The sequence below is a fragment of the Dysidea avara genome, chromosome 1 (genome assembly GCF_963678975.1).
Source record: "Dysidea avara chromosome 1, odDysAvar1.4, whole genome shotgun sequence".
NCBI classification, from domain to species: domain Eukaryota; kingdom Metazoa; phylum Porifera; class Demospongiae; order Dictyoceratida; family Dysideidae; genus Dysidea; species Dysidea avara.
In genome coordinates, this window is record NC_089272.1 from 59,277,420 (window position 1) to 59,297,409 (window position 19,990).

Consider the following 19,990-nt stretch of genomic DNA (forward strand, 5'->3'; position numbering starts at 1 on the left):
AGCTAGCTAAAACCTACACACTGCTGTTTATGCAGCTTGTAAACCTATTGTAGCTAATACTAACTTAATCTTCAACATACTGTCGACAGTCAACTTCAATTTCTCTAGCACACGCAAGCCCTCCACATGGAGTCCCTTAGTTGGCAATACCTTCTTCCAGGTATACATTATTCTCGGCATGTTTTCTGTTGATGGTCAGTGGCTTCAGACTTGGCTTGTACTCCAATGTATTCAAGACATCACGTGCCCACAACATGTGACAACTAAACAAACCATTCATCAGGTAAATCTACATCAACAATTCACAGTTTGTGCTCGCCTGTCACATGTATAATATGACCACCCAAGTTTTTCACAGCTGCTGCCTTGTAATATGTCTCAACCACCCAACAGGCCTTCGCCATTTCCAACATTGCATCACATGCGCAACTGATCACGTGATGCAATGGATCTTGATGATTTGCAATAGTTCAGCATTAATATAATGTGACCTTCAAGAGTAGTACAGACGAACGCCAGTGTGCAAGTAGCTACCGGAGAACTCCAGAACTGTAAGATCTGATGTGATTTTTAATTCTAAAAAAAATCTGAATCTGAAAGAGGGGTTCGTTCGAACCATCTGAACCCCCTGGCTATGCCCTTGACATGTATGTTGTAATGACTACTGTACCATTTTAATATCTCTTGTTTCCCTACTTTTCAGTGGGAAATTTTTGAAAGTTAAACTTTCAATCAAAAATAACAATACTTTTTTGAAAATAATAGTTACAAATACATCTTAGAAGTGACAATAAAAGTGTGAATATAAACAAAGTTCGAGTGCAAGTTGTCTACTTCATCAGATAGCGATAGGCCTCAGTATATAGCTATGTATAGCTAGGCACTGGGTCACTGGAAGGCAAACACGATTCAAGCTATGCTACAGGTGACACCATGAGACTTGAAGCCTCAGAGCTCAAGAAAATCATTACTGAGTGAAATGATAACAAATACCTAAAAATGCTAACTAGTCATAGCTCAGTCTGCAGGCCATTTGTATTAAGACCAAACAACATGGTTCAAGATTTGAAGGAGGAAGAAATGCGTAGCTAGATGCGATTTTTCTACCAAAGCCAGATGGTCCTTTATCAATATCTATGCTGAACAATCAAAGCAGCAAATACATGATGGTACATGTTCAACTCAACCATTGTTAACTTAATGCATTTTAACTTTTTGAATCTTTCTAGTTAAGTATCTATATGGTGTGGTGTGGTAAAGAAGGACTGTTTCAAAAATATTATTTTTTGAACTTTCAATCAAATGCTCCTTCCAAAAATTTAACCTTTCAAAAATTTCCCACCATATATGGTACTTTTTTCAATAGAACCCCACTTCATTTTTAAATTAATAAATTTTATTACATTAGTGTGATTTGTAAGTTGAGTTGAAATTTTGGGTGTATGAAAAATGCTCCATGTTTGTTGTCATTAAAATTGTATTTTTAGCATTGCAAACTTTTCTTATGTCAAAACAAGTTGTCATGCAGTACCTAGCATGCAATACTGTATGTGTAAGTCATCTAGAATGTTCTGTATAATATTTCATTTAAGTATCATGTACCACGGTAGTGGTACATAATAGGGATCAGGCAGAAATTTTTCAAAACACTCTAATAGAACGCACGCCAAAAGCAGCCTTCCGGGCTTTAGATTTTATTTCTAAAACATTCTAGACCTTTCTTTTGTGTTTACAACACTAGCCAACAAGTATTAAAAGTAAGGGAAATGGTTTTAGGTGTTTTTTAAAATTTTGAAAATGGTTAGATTCTCCATCTTCTTCTTTCTTTCTTCTTTCTTCTTTCTTTCTTGTTTCGCGCGCCTACAGCTCGTAGGAAGTAGATATCAGCCCTAAAAACGTATGGCGTATTTAAAAAACATTCGTACCCAGGTCTGTGTGGTATTAAAATCTTCCCTCTCTAATGCGATTGCGAGATATAGAGCAAGAATCACTCTTCGAGACGCCATTCGATCGAGAAGCCATACAGATGATAATATAGAATTGTTTAAAATTCCATTGCTTTAGCTCACAGGACTAAAATGCATCAAGTTGTATCACACTAAACATTAAACATAACTATTGTTCACTGAAACTCGGGTTTTAGACTTCCTTCATTACGAGACAGTGAAGGGGGTGTGGCCCGCACCTCGTCACTTAAACTATTACTGTACGCCTTTCGTGTATACTTTCTATTATATTCTTCAGCTGTTTACCAGCTAAGAGTCGACATAACAAGGCTTGTAAGCTATTGGAACACACTGGTAAATTTCGAATTGAAAAGGGGTGTGTCCCTTCCGTACGCGATTGAAAAATAAAAAGCGGGATACTCCGTATACTCAGCACTTTAATTGGAGTCGACCACGTTTAGTCAAGCGTGTGTTTTACTCGTGTTGAGATTTCGCACCGCTTCGTTGCAGTAAACGGTCACACTAGTGGATTTATCTACTCGTCAAAGGAACGTGGTATTGTTTACTGTATTGTTAACTGTATTGTTAACTAATTGTTTATTAAACTTATTTATGTAATTGTTTATTGCCAGTTGATATTACAATGGGTTTCTTTATTAAACAATCATGTACTGTTGAACATATATTTAAGAAGTAGTCCATGTGCATGGACATGAAAAAAATCATGAAACTAGTGGGGCAAAAAAATTATTAATTTTCAACAAGTAGAATAGGGATCAAAGATTTGATTTTGAAAAAAACTGCGTAAACAAGAAGTAATAGGGATGATAATCCACAAAATTCTATGCATCATCAGTTCAAAGCAAGTTATTTGAATAGTGTACACTCAATTTGCGATTCCTATTTCAACTTGTGGTTAAATTTTGTTAAAATGTTGAAATAGGAATCGCAAATTGAGTGTACACTATTCAAATAACTTGCTTTGAATTGATGATGCATAGAATTTTGTGGATTATCATCCCTATTACTTCTTGTTTACGCAGTTTTTTTCAAAATCAAATCTTTGATCCCTATTCTACTTGTTGAAAATTAATAATTTTTTTGCCCCACTAGTATATTATGCCTCTTGCTACATAATGATGATGTCACTGTAGGAGGATAAGGTGAAGATAGAAACAGCAGCTCGTAATGGTGACGTGGCAACACTACAAGAATTATACTCCAATGGTGTTGATGTGACTGGCGTAGTTAGTGAGGTTGTATACAATCACTGGATTAGACTGGTGAACTGGACTGGTGAACTGGATATTGGACTCAGGTTCTTCCCTTTTAGCAAAAGTTTGGGCAACTGGTTGTAGCTATGCTAATCTAGTCCACTCCCACCCCCCCCCCCCCCCCCCCCCACACACACACACACACACACACACATAAATGAAAGCAGTATGGCCATTCCAGACTTGTCAACTTTGTTCAGTTGCATTTATATGTATCAGCTACCAATGGAATAGCAAGACAGTTAATGGCTAATTCCTGACTCAGATGGCCATGCTTTGTATTTGAATGCATGGTTCCTACTATACTACGTATATAAACATGTACTGTAGGATTATACTCTATTATAAGAATAATGTTATAGTCACACAATGGAGTTTATACCAAGAGAGAGAAGTTTCACTGCAAAATTGTAAATGGATATTTTTTATCATTAATATACATACACCCCTTTGTAAGAGATAAAACACTTCCCCACGTGCTATACATCAAATATAGCACATAAAAGAGTGGGTGAGAGAGAAAATATTAAAGCCAAGTGCTATATTTTGTCTCAAGACCACTCTGAGTGCTATATTTGACATATTAGGCAGTACTTTAACTGGTATAGAGAACCGACAACTTGATCATGAGGTACACAAAAGACACACGAAGTAATTAGAAAATCACAGAGTAGCCTTATTGTCAGTGGTAGAATAGGAATTGTGCCTGTGCTGCGCCTGCATTAGACTAGGGTGAGTGAGCTAGAGGATGAGTCTAGTCCAACTTCTCAACAGCTAAAAATTTTCGATTGTGGTACTTAATAGGTATATTTCTGTGGTATTCCTAGGACTCATCTGTGTATGTGAACCAAATGTAAGAACATTTACTGCTGCTGACCACAAACAACCATCATCACGAAATCTTCAAGTGTGTCTATAAATTAAATTGGGTGGTTTTGCTCTTACTGGTTGGGTTGACTGATCTACCAGCATGTTAAAACTATCAGCCTAGATTGGCTTGGTTGATTGGTTGTACTGGCCAGAATGGTTGATAGTAATCACTAAAACAGGACATATACGTAGGCCTGGCAGCTCTATAACTACCTGATATAGAATTGTGGTATAACTGCCCAACATAAAACAGTTGTTTTCTCTATGGCTTTTATAAAACTGTTTTTGCTTTGATCCTCCCATGCAAGGTTCTTCAAAGAGGAAGAAAAAATAAGGGTTTAGATTAGGGATCAAAAGAAAAGTTGTGAAACAAGGGAATACCTAAAACACATATAGTGAAACAACAAGAGGTTTCCTATACATGCAGATACCTGTATACTAGTGTACATTGTATGTATTTAATACCTATTATGTGACTGGATTTGTGGAAAGGGGTCTTCCACACACATCCAATTTACCAACTTAGATAATCCATAACTTCGGATTGGAAAAAGCTAATGACTTGAACTTTGGTCGGCAGTGAGTACCAACATAGCATAATGGATGGGGAAACTATCAGGCTTATAATTATTATGTTTCTTGAACACAAAGTTATGGTCTTTCAAGTTCATAGAATTGAATGTGTGTGGAAGACCCCTTTTTGCTAATCTGGTGACATAATTATGTGACCAGATTTTGGAAAATCAGCCTTAATGTCACATTTTACAACACACATTTATGATCAAAATGAGGCATTCCAAACTACCGATCAACCATACAAAGCACATACAACAATAGATGCACTGGTACATACACTTAATGCATGGTTTTGGATGGGAGGGAGTGGACAATTTTTTCTGTCTGCGAACACGCCATGTGTCTCAGGAGGATCTCATGATCTTAAACCTGTCAAACTAGTTTATGAATTATACAATGAATCATTGTGATGTCATCATGTTTCATGTATCCTTGTTCGCATTCTAACCCGAATCTTATTAAGTGTACGGATTTAAATTCGTGGTGCTAGCATGCCATTGTACAATGTTCGCAGTCATCTCATGTAGTTTGTGGTGCTGAATTTAATTTACTTCACCCGAAAGGCTATAGTTTATATTCTCTTATTTCAGCACTAAAGCATGTTGGCTTCATTTACTGTGATATGGTATGTAGGTTTGCACTGTATTTATTCTTCGCCCACGTCACAGCATGTTAACTACAATTTATTCCATTGCAATAAATTACATAAAATTTGAGTGAATAATTTTCTAAGTTCATACAGGGGTGTAACAACCTATTGAAAGTGTTTTGGGTCAGGCTGAATGCACTTTTGGGCTTGATTATACCTAAGCAATACTGTCAAGGAACAATGTATTAATTGTGAGGCTGGTTTGGGGGTGATATTTTGTGGCCAGAAAAGTCCAATCCTTCATTATCCGTAATATACAGTACTATTTTGTACTATATGATATGATATGCTGTGTATATACTTCATTTAACTCATTTACTCTATTTAACTAAGTTTGCACACAACCACCTAAGATGATTAGGCAATGCCAAATAGACAGGTCCAATTGTGTATTTTACATTCAATGTAGCAATGTATGGCTGCAACCATGCAGTTGCCTAAATATGCTAAATATATAAAAACCTGAGTCTGGTAGTTCGATGCAGTCCACCACTCCACTGAGTAGTCCAGTCTGCCAGTCCAGTCTGCTAATCCAGTCCAGTTATTATATACAACCAAATAGTGATCTCATTGTAACATTCATACAATCATGCAGCCATGCATGCTGCATTAGTAATTGTATATACATTTTAAACTAGTTGATAGGCCACATATTTATGTTGTGAATAGTGATGCATCAATTAGTATTGAGCATAATGCTGGCATATTTGTTACATTTTTTTTTTGTAAAGTGAACAGTGCAGTAGGTGTATTAAACATTGTACATATTGGTTGAATAGTACATTTTGCTTGACAGGATATAGATATAGCACTCTAATAGAGCAGTCATGTCTGAAAAATTCTTGCTATGGGAAGAGCAAGTCAGCGTATTCTAATAGAACAGTTACAATTGTAGCAGTGAAGTACACAAAGAAAACAGACAATTCAATTTTTTTTTTAATTTATCATAATCTGAGGAAACAAGAGTCACTAAAAATAGCTTTATAAAGGGTAATACAGCCCTGTTGACTTATCAGAAGCAACAACACAAGAATGGCACAATGTGATGCATTACAATGGCACCTACAGTGGAACCTCAATTATCTAAACTCCAGTCATCCGAACTCCAACTTTCAATTAACCAGACACCAATTGAAAATTGATTGCTCTCTTAGTGTAATGACTGTTCTATTAAGTAGTTTAAAATGTAAATAAATTGTTTTAAGGTTCTTTTGCACAAAACGTAAGTAAATGGGTTTTTCAGTTATCTGAACTGACATGCAGGGCCCAGATAATTGTGCCAGGGCCCATATAATTGAAGTTCCAGTGTAGTTTTGTACATTATCTAAATATTAATATAGCCAATAGGCTTGAGTCTATTCTGCCAGCATGATTCTGGAATAACAGTTAGGCAAAACATCATGCATAAATAAATGCTTGGCACAATTTGAGGAATAATTGGCCGAAGTTTGCAGTATTTTGGAAAAGCCTCTATACAGAAAAAGAAGTTGTAAAAATACTTATTTGATTCAAATCTCTATCAATGGTAAAATAAAAATATACATACAACCGTTGTGGTAATTGCTAAACTTTCCATTCCAAAGTAAAGTTACCAACAAATTTGAACAGCAGATGCTGTCAGGTGAAAAATATTCTTAATTAATTTCTTCCGATTATGTAAAAGTCATAGCGTTGTATGGTTGTTTGAACGTAAGCTCAGGAAAGGCATAAAACTGAGTATGATAGGCTAATTTTGCTGGAAATTCACAACAAAACTCATGTACTGATACTGACTGATACTAACTTCATTATTTACTTCGTATTTACCCAGTCTTATTCCATCTTGGAACAAAAGTTTTCAAGGCCTGAGGCAAAATTAGATTACTATATAGTCATAACATGCAGTAGTCCATCACTGTACAAAGTTTCCCAAGATGGTCCAAAGATGGAGTAAAGACTGACCAATAAGGAGAAAAATACAGAGTTATAGTGTCAACATATGGGTTTTGCTGTGTTCCAAAAAGGACAATGAATAAATAAAAGCATAATAGACTAACACCTAGCTGTCTATATTTAGGTATGATTTCTATCCAGCTCATCTTACATAATAGTAAAATGTGCTGTGATTGATCATTGCCACTACAACTGTATTTGAATACAAAATAGAAAACAGTATTGTATTTGTGTATATGGCAAAAGAGTATATACCTCAAGTTCTTGAGTAAATGTTTAACTATTCTTATATAGAATGGATTTACTGGTCTGCACTGGGCAGCACTGCGTGGTCACTATGATGTGACTTCAACACTCCTGAACTGTGGGACTAACGTAAATGTCACTGGAGGGGTGAGTTAACTTATGGTACGATGGAATATAACAGAATCGTCATTGTGTGATGGAGCAATTACAAATAAACAGTAGTGCAGTGTAAATGGCAAAATACTGTAGCTATATGCACATACATGTGTAAGTACAGTAATACAAACCAATATGCTGTAACTTGAAAAGTACATCTCCATTATGAATGCCATGTAGTAGTGTGTTTAAATGAAAAGTAGTAGCAAACTTACCACTGCAGGGAGGGATATATAACTTGAAGTTGGCTTACAACTGTAATGTGTAAATCATTGTAATTGCTGTCAATATTGCTGTTTGGCTATTCAGTGGTAGTTGGATTTCGTACAGAAGAAGAGTAGTCACTAGAAAAGAAACATAACCCATCCATCATATAATAGTTTGAACATTGCTATATATGTACCATGTTTGTGCACATCTTTGTCTAACTAAACTTTGTATGTTAATGTCAGTTGTATTACAATGTAGCTGAGCAAGATAACACCATTACATATTGCTGCACGTAATGGTTATACTGATATTTCAGCCCTATTGATAGATAATGGGGGAGATATGAACTTGAAGGATGAGGAGGTGAGCTAGACACCAACATTATACTGTATATAGTGAGTATAGATGCAAACATCAAAACTGATCTACAGAAAGGATTTGTACTCCAACTATAATATGCATAGTAACTGTGGAATTACATTATTAAGGGTAAAGTCCATATTGGTTTTTCTCATATTTTCATTCCAGTTTTTGGCCTAATAAGTAGGGACCTGCCGATTATGCTCATAATTTTACCTATTATGCTATGCTGCACTGCTCAAAACTTTACCTATTATGCTTAAATTTATGCTCAATACTTACCTATTATGCTCAAATTATGCCCAATTATTTATGCCTCAGTTCTCATGCTCTGCTAATAATTTCCAATTTATGGATAAATAATAAGTGGCTGAAGCACAAACTTACTTGTCAAAATGCATATCACAGAAAAGATCGATATACTCTAATAGAACAGTCAGCTATATGATTGTTCTATTAGAGTTACTGACTGTTCTATTAGAGTATATCGATCTTTCTGTGATAGCTATTTTGATAAGTAAGAATTCATGATCATACTATTACACAAATATTCTACCTATTATGCTAGCATTATGCTCAATGCTTTCAGACACCTGTTATGCTCATAATTATGCCAGCATAATCGGCGGGTCCCTACTAATAAGGTCATTATTTTAATCAAAGTAGTCCATTCTGACAACATTATTATTAACTACATGCAGCACAGGTGAAGTACATGTAGGTAGGTCCATCGTTAAACTGTGTTAACTATTGTGACTGTTCTAGTAGTGCTTCAAAAACAAGATACTCTTGCACAAACAATTCTTGAGCAGTGTAAATCATTCATGTACAAAACCTTTGACATAGAAAAAATGCTGTGCACAAAAATTGTGTACAGTATGGTTAGTAAAAGTGTGTAGTATTTTAAGATATAATTATATACACTGTACATAATTTACTGTGGTGTACATTGCTGCTTTTGGATATTATAGTCCTTGCAGACCATGCATGGTATCATTAAAACACTTCTGACTTCTTAGCTCTATAACAGTACAATAACTCCTGATTAACGTCTGATTGTCTTCCACCTCACATTCACATTTGCACCACATAAACACATTAAATGTATTAGAAAATTTTCCTTGTTGCACACCTTATATGTATACAGAATCATCACTTTGTCGTAAGTACAAAAAAATCTCTTTAAACGTCTCTCAATGTGTAAAATACAGTAGTACGTATCTTATGCAAGTGTTTCATTTCACCATTTTGTAGTCCAACAGTACTCCACTGGCAGCAGCTGTAAACAATAATCACAGTAGTACAGTGTACTACCTTATCAAAGAAGCTGGGCTGGATCCTACACAGTGTGATGAGGTACGTATGATGATTTATAATGTATGTACATATAGTTTGTAATTTTGTAACTCAAAACAGTGTGGTATTACTGTTTACACTGTAGTAGGGATCATCACAATAATGAATTGCACCTGCTGAAATGCGTCCTAGAAATATCTTAAGCAGTAAAAAGTAGTTTAACCAAATAGTCTTGGCATATCCAGTATCTAGTATTTAATATAAATAAAATCCTATAATATACAGTATGTACACACCTCCAATATTGATTTTTTTTAATTAAAAAGTCACCTTAATCCAAATTTTGGTCTGCCTGCCTGCCTGCCTGCCTGCCTGCCTGCCTGCCTGCCTGCCTGCCTGCCTGCCTGCCTGCCTGCCTGCCTGCCTGCCTGCCTGCCTGCCTGCCTGCCTGCCTGCCTGCCTGCCTGCCTGCCTGCCTGCCTGCCTGCCTGCCTGCCTGCCTGCCTGCCTGCCTGCCTGCCTGCCAGCCAGCAGAGTTGGGGGTAATGCGTTACATAATAATATTACTTTTACAGTAACGAGTAGTATAACGCGTTACATGATAAAGTAGTAAGTAATATGTAACGGATATTACATCCATAAATTGTAATGAATATAACGCGTTACTTCCTTTTAAGGCGCATTGTATCCAGGCACGTGACTGATTGCATTTTGGGTCCAGACAAGACTGGAGATAGCGTTATAGGCATGGACAAGGAATGATAGTGTATGGGGAGTGCCCTTGTGGCCAAGATACAACAACAAAGTATATATTTGTGACTGAACTACACCAGAGAAACTCATGTCTCGCTCGTGTTACTTGTAGTTGTAGGCTGGTAGCTTGTATTTAGAAGGTTGGACTTACTTTATAATTTGTAACGAACAAATGTAATATGTAATATTATTACTAGTTACAGCCCTCAGAGTAGTGAGTAATATGTAACTTGTTACTTTTTTCAGTAAGTAATATGTAACTGTAGCGCGCTACATCGTGTAAAAGTAACGAGTAATATGTAACTAGTTACATTTTTAGTGTAACGACCCCAACTCTGCCTGCCAGTAGGCAAAATTGTATGGTGCAGGTTAATTCAATGGGCTTTTGTACGCATGTACTGCATACATTTGCTGCTTGTGATTTCTTGGCTTGAATTACGTACTTTTGTCAGTATGTAAATTAGGAGATTAAGGATTATGGTTTTAGCTATATAAATTCTTTCCAAGATTACAACTACATGAAACACATATTTTGCACATTACTGTTCTTTACATCCAGTTTCTTGGCTAATGTAAAGCCTAGGATGATGTTGATACGTATGATATATAGTAATAATGTTACCTTTAATGACTTAATTTAAATGTGGTGCATGATGTTATAGAACACCTGTAGTTGAATTACTGAGATTGTTAACATGCACCTGTGAGCAAAAAGGATTGAACTGTAAAGGAAGAAGTTTCACACAAGTACTGCTATAGCTGTACTGTTCTCAGGCAGCTGATAAAAAGAAGTATTGTGTACCTCTGGAAATTTGATCATCTTACTATGTAGGATCATGCCACCAATACTGTGCCATATGAGTGTCCCATGTGGCCAAGTACTGCTGGTGAGGGTGGCCACCAGCAAGTGTGCATATTACAGAAACCTAGAAAATGCCATTTCATGAATCTTTAGCTCTATAAGTTAGTTCTTCAGAATACATAGTATCCATTATTGTTGTGGAAACTCCTTCAGGGTGGGACACCTTCTATATTCCAAATTTCAGTTGAGTCTGGCCAGCCATCAATGAGATATGCATCATAATTTTCATAATCTTTATCTTGTACCACTTAGAATAATTCCTATAACTCGCTAGTCGATTTACCAAGCATCATACAGCAGATATGGGAAATTCAAAGGGGGTATAGACTACTTCAGCATCCCATAATACCTAAATCAATTACCAATTTTCTTTGAACTATTGTATTCATTGTATGACAGTAATGCAGAATTTTGACATCATGGTTGCTGGTTACTTTATAGCAATTACAACAAAGGATCACACATCTCCTGGAGAAGGAGGAGTCTGATAGGAGGGTCAGTTCAGACCAACTTGCTGGATCAAGTAATCCTCAGTATAGTAAATATATTATATAGTCAACACAATGCTGCACATTGTAAATGTGTAGAAAGTAGTGAAATTGAAAAGAATGTAACTTTGGTACTGTATTACCTTATTTGAATTCACTATGTATAAGCTTGTCAGGGCCGCTGAGAGAATTAAGGGGGCCCAGGGCAAATTTAAAATCTGGGCCACTATAACCCACGATTTTCAATAAGGAAAAACAGACAACATTACAAGAACAAACTTAGCTAACTATCTACTAGACTACAACTAAAAGCTAACTGATAATTTAAGCTTATTCACAGTTTTAGCATGCAAAAAATTAGACCCTTTGAGATTGAAAATGAGACTGATTTTAATAATTTATCACAGTATATAATTTTATTCAACTGTATATTAGGGTGACTACTGTATTAGGGTACCCCGAACTTGAATTTTATAGGAAGCTTTCTGCCAAATACATACCACCTAGGAAATTTTATACCTCAAATTTTAACAGTTACTATAACTGAGTATTTGGTTGACTGCTATAATAGGGTGACTATTCTATTAGAGTATGTTAATCCTATGTAAAAGTCAGTGTCTATATATATAAGTGCCTTAAAAATATATTATAACAAGTAATGGTTTGCTGCCACTGCTGCACTGCATTGCTATGGATCTTACTGGCTATATATAGATGGTATTTACTGAGGCTTCCTGTCTACAGGTAAGATTTGCACTGTTGTATGTTCATTTTATTGTAGCTATGTGTGGATAATGTAGCTACGGGGCAGTTACTACTGTATGAGGCCCCTGGAGGCTCCCCTTGGGGCTCCTTACAAAGTGGGGCCCAGGGCAAACTTCCCCAGTTACCCTCTTGTTGGTGGCCCCGGTTGTGCTTGTGTAATTTTTAAGCATAATGCTGTATATCCACACAAAAAAAAAACAGCCAAGCTGTGAAAAAATGGTGCGGCCTTAAAAAGCCTGGGTGAAAAAAGTTGTAAAATCAAAGATGGCAGCTCAAATGTGGCAGCCAAGAATGGCTGCAATGATGTTAATGCAGCACCATTTTTAAATTAACAATGCACACAGCCCTTATTAAAATTTTTAGCATTAACATCATTGCAGCCATTTCTTGGCCGCCACCTTTGATTTCACAACTTTTTTCACCCAGGATTTTTAAGGCCGCACCGTTTTTTCACATCTTGGCTGTTTTTGTGTGGATTTCACTTCTTTTTGTACTTTATAAGGCCCCAAAACCTGCGACTTTGACATTGTTTTTACTCACATTTCTTCTTTTCTATGTAGATACAATGATGATTATTGAAGACAGACTTATAAATGTATTTCATTGCATGATTTAATTCAGTACTTGATAATATTATTGTAATACTCTAATAGAGTGCACAATTTTTGAGGACTTCTAATAGAACATACATAGAATGTTCTAGAACAATCTAGTACTTCTATTGGTAGATCTATGAAATTACAAACGTTTCATTATAAACAGATTTCAACTAGAAATTTCATTTATAAAGCAGAAATTAAGTGAAGTGATCAGCCAAGGTAGCAGTGGTTCAGTGGTTAAGGATGCAGGTGTTAGGTATGGAAGTCCCTGGTTTGAACTCTGGTAAGTTTTTTTCTGACATTTTTTCACACCATTTTTACCTCGTGGTGACTGTGGTTAAGGATGCAGGTGTTAGGTATGGAAGTCCCTAGTTCGAACTCTGGCAAGTTTTTTTTTCTGACACCATTTTTACCTCGCGGTGACTGCTCTATTAGAGTATCTCGATTCCACAATTTTACACTTGCTTGGTTTTTGCTTTATAACTTTGTCGCTGTAACTCTATTGCTATTCAAACTATCAAAAAGCACTGCTACAATGATCAGCCTATCTACACACCAATTTTCAAGTTATTTCTATACTCGGTTTACCCTGTAGCTGTGATAAGAAGTTTGATCTTTTTTACGTGAATAAACACTCATACATGTAACTCCTTGAATATTCCTTAGATTCACAACAAACTTGGTACATGAATCCACTGTTACACGCTCTTCATTTGTGCCAAAAATCGAGGAAATCAAGTTGCATGTTTGCATTTTATAGCAAATTTTGCAAAGTGTGCGAAAAGAAATCAAAGCCCCCGTAGCCCCCCGTACGCCATAAGAAGAAAAATACAAAGAAATTAAAATGAAATTTAGAACTCCCATATCTCGCTAATCGTTGTTGCAAATTTAATCAAATTTGCTGTGTGGCGTACCCTACCTAGGGGACAGCTATGATGCAAAAATGGTGTGCTTTGGAGAAGGGGTCATGGAGCTATGCACGTGTGAAAAAGCTGTTTTCTTTCATCCTGTAAATATATTCACAGTGTGGTCGCCGGATTTCTTGGCTGCACGACACACTACTGTGTGTCTTGATACCCTGTAGATGCCTGAGGAGTAATAATAGCATGATTTATTCTTGTTAAATTACATATCCAACTGTAAGATCAACACACTCTATTAAAGTAATAAATAACTCTATTAGAGCAGATAATTAACATTACTGTTTCATTAGAGTGTAATGTTCCTAACAGCCTAATAAATACATTTTCATTAGACAATGACTTTATTTCATACCCAAAATGTGACTAGGCCTGCAAAAATAGGGCATGTGGGTACATGATTTTTGCCTACTTTTTCAAACGTTCATCATTCATAACTTATTGTACCATTATGTTATGGAAATGCCATTTTCAGTTCTTAGAAAGCATTTAATTGGCTTTATGATGCAAGTTGCAGAATGCAACCATTCTGTTCCAGTACTTAGATATGACCTGTAGAGTGATGGGATGTAGTTTGTGCCCACATGCCCTGTTTTCGTAGGTCCGGTCACAAATGGTCATTGCATAATCAAAGAATGCAAACTTACATATTAATACTTATGCTTGAGAGTGATGCATAACTGTTGAGAATGATGTATTCAAATTAGGAAATTTCTGCATATAATAGATGTATTAGGTAAAATTAATATCTATACCAAGAGTGCGGTCCCTAGAAAGCCAGGGTGAAAATGATGTGAAATCAAAGGTGACAGCCAGAAAATGGCTGTGATGGTAGGTTAATGACAAAAAAATACAATTCAGATGAATTTGTGTTGGCCTTCTTCAAGCTTATAGGATTAGGCACCGAATTCATCTGAATTGTCATTATTAAAATTTCTGTCATTAGCCGACCATCACAGCCAATCCTCAGCTGTCACCTTTGATTTCACATCCTGGCTTTTTGGGAGGCTACACCCTTTTTCACAGCTTGGTTGTTTTGTTTTTTGTATAGATATCACTTTATCACTTCTTGTATACTCCAAAGCCAGCCTGTGGCCAGCTTTGGAGCTTTTTTACTTGCTTTTTGTTTACTGCAGCAAGGATGAAGAGATCAAGAGTTGGATTCTGTGGATATTTTTTATAATGATATTCTTTTGCAAAAATTAATACTGTATGAAAATTATCACACTTGTCCTCTCTCCTATGCTACAGGTTGGCTCACAACTTGGCTGGTTTGTAGCAACATCTGTACAACATAACTTGTTTGTACCTGACCTCTCTATCGAGTGATTTGTTGTAGCTGAACTATCTACAAGGTGACTTGTTTGTAACTGAACTCACTGCTGAACTCGCTAAGAGTGATCATGACTTTTTGTAACTGAAATCTCTTCAGGATGATTAGTTTAATACTCCACTGGTGTAGCTGAACTTTCTACAGGGTGACTTGTTAGTAGCTGAGCACTTTACCGAGTAACTTGTTTAATACTGAATCCTCCACAGGATGCTTGTTTGTAGCTGAACTCTATACAGGGTGACGTGTTTGTAGCTGAACTCTCTACAGGGTGACTTGTTTTTTAACTGAACACTCTACTACGTGACTTGTATAGCTAAACTCTCTACATTGTGACATGTTTATTACTGAACTATCCACAGGGTGATTTGTTTATAGTTGAACTCTCTACAGGATGATTTGTTTGTGACTAAACTCTGTGAATTGTTTGTAACTGAACTTTCTACAGGTGACGTGTTTGTGGTTCAGCTTTCCACAGGGTGATTTGTTTGTGGCTGATGGTGACTGTGGTGTGAATGTGTATAGTACTGGTGTAGCTAAATCCATTCATGGTGAAAATTGTGCTAGAGTAGATCAACAATTATCAAAAATTTGGTTACAATTATGAGTTCATTTTATGAGGGATGAAGACCAACCTGATTGAAATAAAAGGAAAGGCAAGGCACAGAGGGCACACACTCGTTGGAACCCAAAAGGCACATGCTACTGGTGAATTTGTTATTGTGGTGTAAAATGGTGGCTATATGCTGCTTCATTTGGCCCCCAGCCTTGTGACTGTGGTCAGGCAGGCAGGCATACAGGAAGACAGGCTGGCAGATGAAAATTTGAGCTTTAGTGATTTTTTTAATACTAAATCCGACTGCCTGTAAGTGTTTTCTTGCTTTTAATACTGCATTTGATGTTAGTAAAGGTGATTTTTGTTGAGTAAGATGTCTCTAGGATGATTTTAAAAGGTGGAATTTCAGGTGGCACATGTCACTTTTGGGGGATCCCTACTTAAACAGTATTACAGTACTGCATGGTTAATGACATCAATCCCATAGGTGGTTCCATTAATGTAATTTCATTTTACAATGTAAATTAGATGACAATTTGAAGTCCTGTACATTTTAAATTGTTGTCAGTACAGTGTGCAGTGCTATAAATAATATTAAATTTCACAGGTGTATTTAAACCTATGGTACGTGGTGGAATCAACAAGAGGATTATCATTGCTTACCATGAAGCTATGAAAAAGGGCACAAGAGCATCCAATCAGATGAAGTTAGTGATGATGGGTGCAGAAGGAGCTGGAAAAACAAGCACCGTTGGCTCTTTTCTAGGTAAGCAATTCCAGGAAGATCAGCCACCAACAAGTGGAGCTGAACTGAACTCATGCACTATTGAGCGCATTTTTACATCGAAATGGCGACAAAGTGAAATAAAAGATCAACTTGAAAAATTACCAAGGAACTTTAGAAGTGGGATGAAAACTTACATATCAACTATTTCAAAGAATACACCTGTACATGTAGACAACCAAGTTGCAGCTACAGGCACACAAGAAGAAATTCCTAAAGAAGTGGTTGCTCGAGTACAGGAGGTGTTGGATACTAAAGATGTTTCTGATGGTGACATTCGGGTTGTCATATTAGATCTTGGTGGTCAAGAAATATACTATGAAATTCACTTTATGTTCTTGGCCCCAGAAGATGTGGTGTTGATGACATTTGATGCATCAAAGGGCCTTGACGAAGCAGTAATTAGTCGACAGCGCTTAAACAGATTTCAAGAAAAGGTAGCCGCTAGAGGAATGCAAACAAATCTTGAAGTGTTAGAAACACTTTTCCAGTCAGTATTCAGTCACTGTGGAGTTAAAGTGGAAGGCGGCATGTACATTTCCAAACGTGCTCCAACAATCATTATGATTGCCACACATTCCAAAGGTCTCACTGAGCAGCACAAAAGAAATATCATGAACAGATTTTACAAGGCATTCTCTGGCAAACTTTTCATGGATCATTTGCCAGCATCACGTGCTGATGCATTTCATTTCATTGATAATGAAGCAAGAGACCAGGTCATCTTTGCAAAGGTCAAGGATACCATTATAAAAGCAGGCAGACCTGTAATTGAAAAGCAATGTCCTATAACTTACCTGCAATTTGAAACAGGGTTGCTGCAGGAATCAGAAATAAATTCAACCATAACTCAAAAAGAAGCACTAAATATTGCGATAAACGCTGACATTGAAGAAAACATGTTAAAAGAAGCTCTTCTTCACTTCTCCTACAAGGGTGTCCTACTGTACTACCCAGATGTGCCAGCTCTACAGGATGTGGTTTTTGTGAATCCACAAGAAGTGTCCAATCTTGTCTCCTCTGTCATTTCCACACATAATTATGAGCCATCCTCAGCTGAATTGCAGTTATCATGTGATCGTTATGATAACTACGGATTGCTAGAAGAAGAATTGCTCAATGATATGTTGAAGAGTTGTGGTCGTCTGCAGCAGAAAGAGGTAATCTTAGGTCTACTTAAAAAGTTTGATCTTGCAGTAGAAGTGTCTGTTGAGACGAAGTTTGATGATGAAGATGACTCTTACGAGCTTCCCAAAAAAGGCAGAGTGTTTGTGGTTCCCTCCATGCTGGTCTACAACAAAAAAAAGCTTTATCAGAAAAAGGTTCATGATGTGGTAGTGTTGTATCACTTTCCTGATAAATACTTACCAGAAAATATATTCAACCACTTGCTAGTCAAGACGATCAGTTGGTGCAATAAGTGGGGTCATCATGTTAGATGGTATGATGCACATACTGTATAAATTATGTGCTTAGATTATATGTGTTTTTGTTCCACAGCATATACAGAGGCACTGGCTACTTTGACTGTAAAGGAAAAGGACAGAGTTTTAAATTACAACAATGCCAAATTACTTATTCTATCAAGTGTTATTTTACAATACATGCACAAGATGAACAGATGATGTTAGAACAACGACAGGAGCTACTGTCATACTTGAAAGAATCACTTAATGTTATCCATCAAATGTATATTCCTTCAGCAAGACAACCCATTGCATATTTAGAATGTCCACTACACCATGATGATAACTGTTTGCCTCATGTTCGACTCAATAGCATCAATACTTCAAATGATGTCTTCTGCTCCAAAAGTGAATGTCAGGCTGTTCCCAAAAAAGCCTACATGTTGTTACTGACCACAGTGAGTGATAAAGGTATGTATGGCATCCAATGGTAGCAATTCTATTACCAATAATAATTTTATTATGCTGTTGTTTTATAAATCAGGTTCTTCATCTGCACCAGTACTAATGAGTAGAGGTTCCAATGCACTATTTGAAAAAGGTACATAAGTAGAGGATCATTCATTATAATGGTATATCTAGTTTTCTGTTGTTCTTCTGTAGTTCCCACTCTGAAGCAATTAACCAATATTGTAGTGCCAAAGCTTGCTGCAGACTGGAAGGTGGCAGCTATTAATTTGGACTTTGACTCAACATCCATCAGGCTTATTCAACAGAAGTGTGGCATTAATGATCCAGAAAGTTGTTGTCTGGAGATGCTGGAAGAATGGCTAGCTACAGATAAAGGGAAAGGACTTAAGACCTGGAATACTCTACTGTGTGCTCTAAAAATGAGCAAGAAACTGACCAACGCATGTAGTGAGATTGAGAGCAAGCTAGCAGAAGGTATGCACTTATTACATTGTTACAATTTCATGATCTCAGTATTGTGTGTAGGATGTAATCCATGACAGGCCTTGACTGTTATGCATTCTACTCTAAGTACCCATCAAACACTATAGAATACTTCAATTTTTAGTCCAATGCGATGTGTACTTATTGACTTATTAAATTTTATATCACACATACTTTGTATAATGAACGTTCTACATACTGTAGCACTTATTTGTTCAATAGTGTATACATAGTCTGATATGACCAGTGTTGGGCAAGTTACTTTGTAAAAGTAACTAGTTACATAATACATATTACTTGCAACTGAACTATTTAGTTACAGTTACATATTACTCGTAAAATAAAGTAACTATAATAATATTACATATTATATTACTTTGTGTCCACAGCCTTAAGCTGTCACGTGTGAAACTACCACTTTATCACGTGACATGATTGTGTTGTTGGACAATGTGCAAATCTTGGTTATAAGTAAGATAAGCTTCATTCAGTGGGCTTCGTTACTTCGTTGTAGCTAGGCGTTACTCAGAGGATAACTAACGAGATTAGTAACTTCGTTACTTGTAGTAGTAATATTACATAATATTAGACTCGTTACAGTAACTATATTACTTAGGTAACGAGTTACATTTGTAAGCAAAGTAACTTGAGTTATATTACCCGTTTTTTATAGCGTATTTCGTTATATTACTTAGTTACCACAAAAGTAATAATATTATGTAATGCGTTACTTATGTAACGCGTTACTCCCAACACTGGATATGACCACTTATTATAATAACAATGAATGTTGCTACGAGTAGGAGGTGACTGAGGTATACTATACAGTAGAATAAACTGCACTCCAGAGGTTGTAGCTTGCATATATACTGTACATAATATAACTTTTGTGAAGTCTACCAATTTTAGTTTGCAAGAATTATTTCAATTATTATAACAAAATAACATTAGTGACTATGTACCATAATTATATAGCTGCATGCCTGAACAAAATTGAAGTAAACATGTACAGTATAATACAAAATTATAGACACTCAGTACAATATTATTATAGTAAG

The 19,990-nt window shown here is 36.3% G+C and overlaps 1 protein-coding gene across 3 annotated transcripts in view; it reads left to right on the plus strand.

The window, feature by feature from the left end:
- Positions 1–19,740, plus strand: part of LOC136238136 (uncharacterized) — a 35,515-nt gene extending 15,775 nt beyond the window's left edge. Inside the window, exons 7-16 of one of the 3 annotated variants that reach the window (XM_066028483.1) lie at positions 3,101–3,202; positions 7,542–7,640; positions 8,118–8,222; positions 9,474–9,575; positions 11,572–11,653; positions 16,396–18,013; positions 18,073–18,449; positions 18,523–18,579; positions 18,621–18,923; positions 18,975–19,740. In XM_066028483.1, coding sequence (XP_065884555.1) covers positions 3,101–3,202; positions 7,542–7,640; positions 8,118–8,222; positions 9,474–9,575; positions 11,572–11,653; positions 16,396–18,013; positions 18,073–18,449; positions 18,523–18,579; positions 18,621–18,923; positions 18,975–18,988 — 2,859 coding nt within the window. In that variant the 3' untranslated portion in view covers positions 18,989–19,740. The remainder of the gene's footprint in view (positions 1–3,100; positions 3,203–7,541; positions 7,641–8,117; positions 8,223–9,473; positions 9,576–11,571; positions 11,654–16,395; positions 18,014–18,072; positions 18,450–18,522; positions 18,580–18,620; positions 18,924–18,974) is intronic. The other 2 variants (XM_066028486.1, XM_066028493.1) reach the window with 2 other exon arrangements.
- The last annotated feature ends 250 nt before the right edge of the window (positions 19,741–19,990 follow it).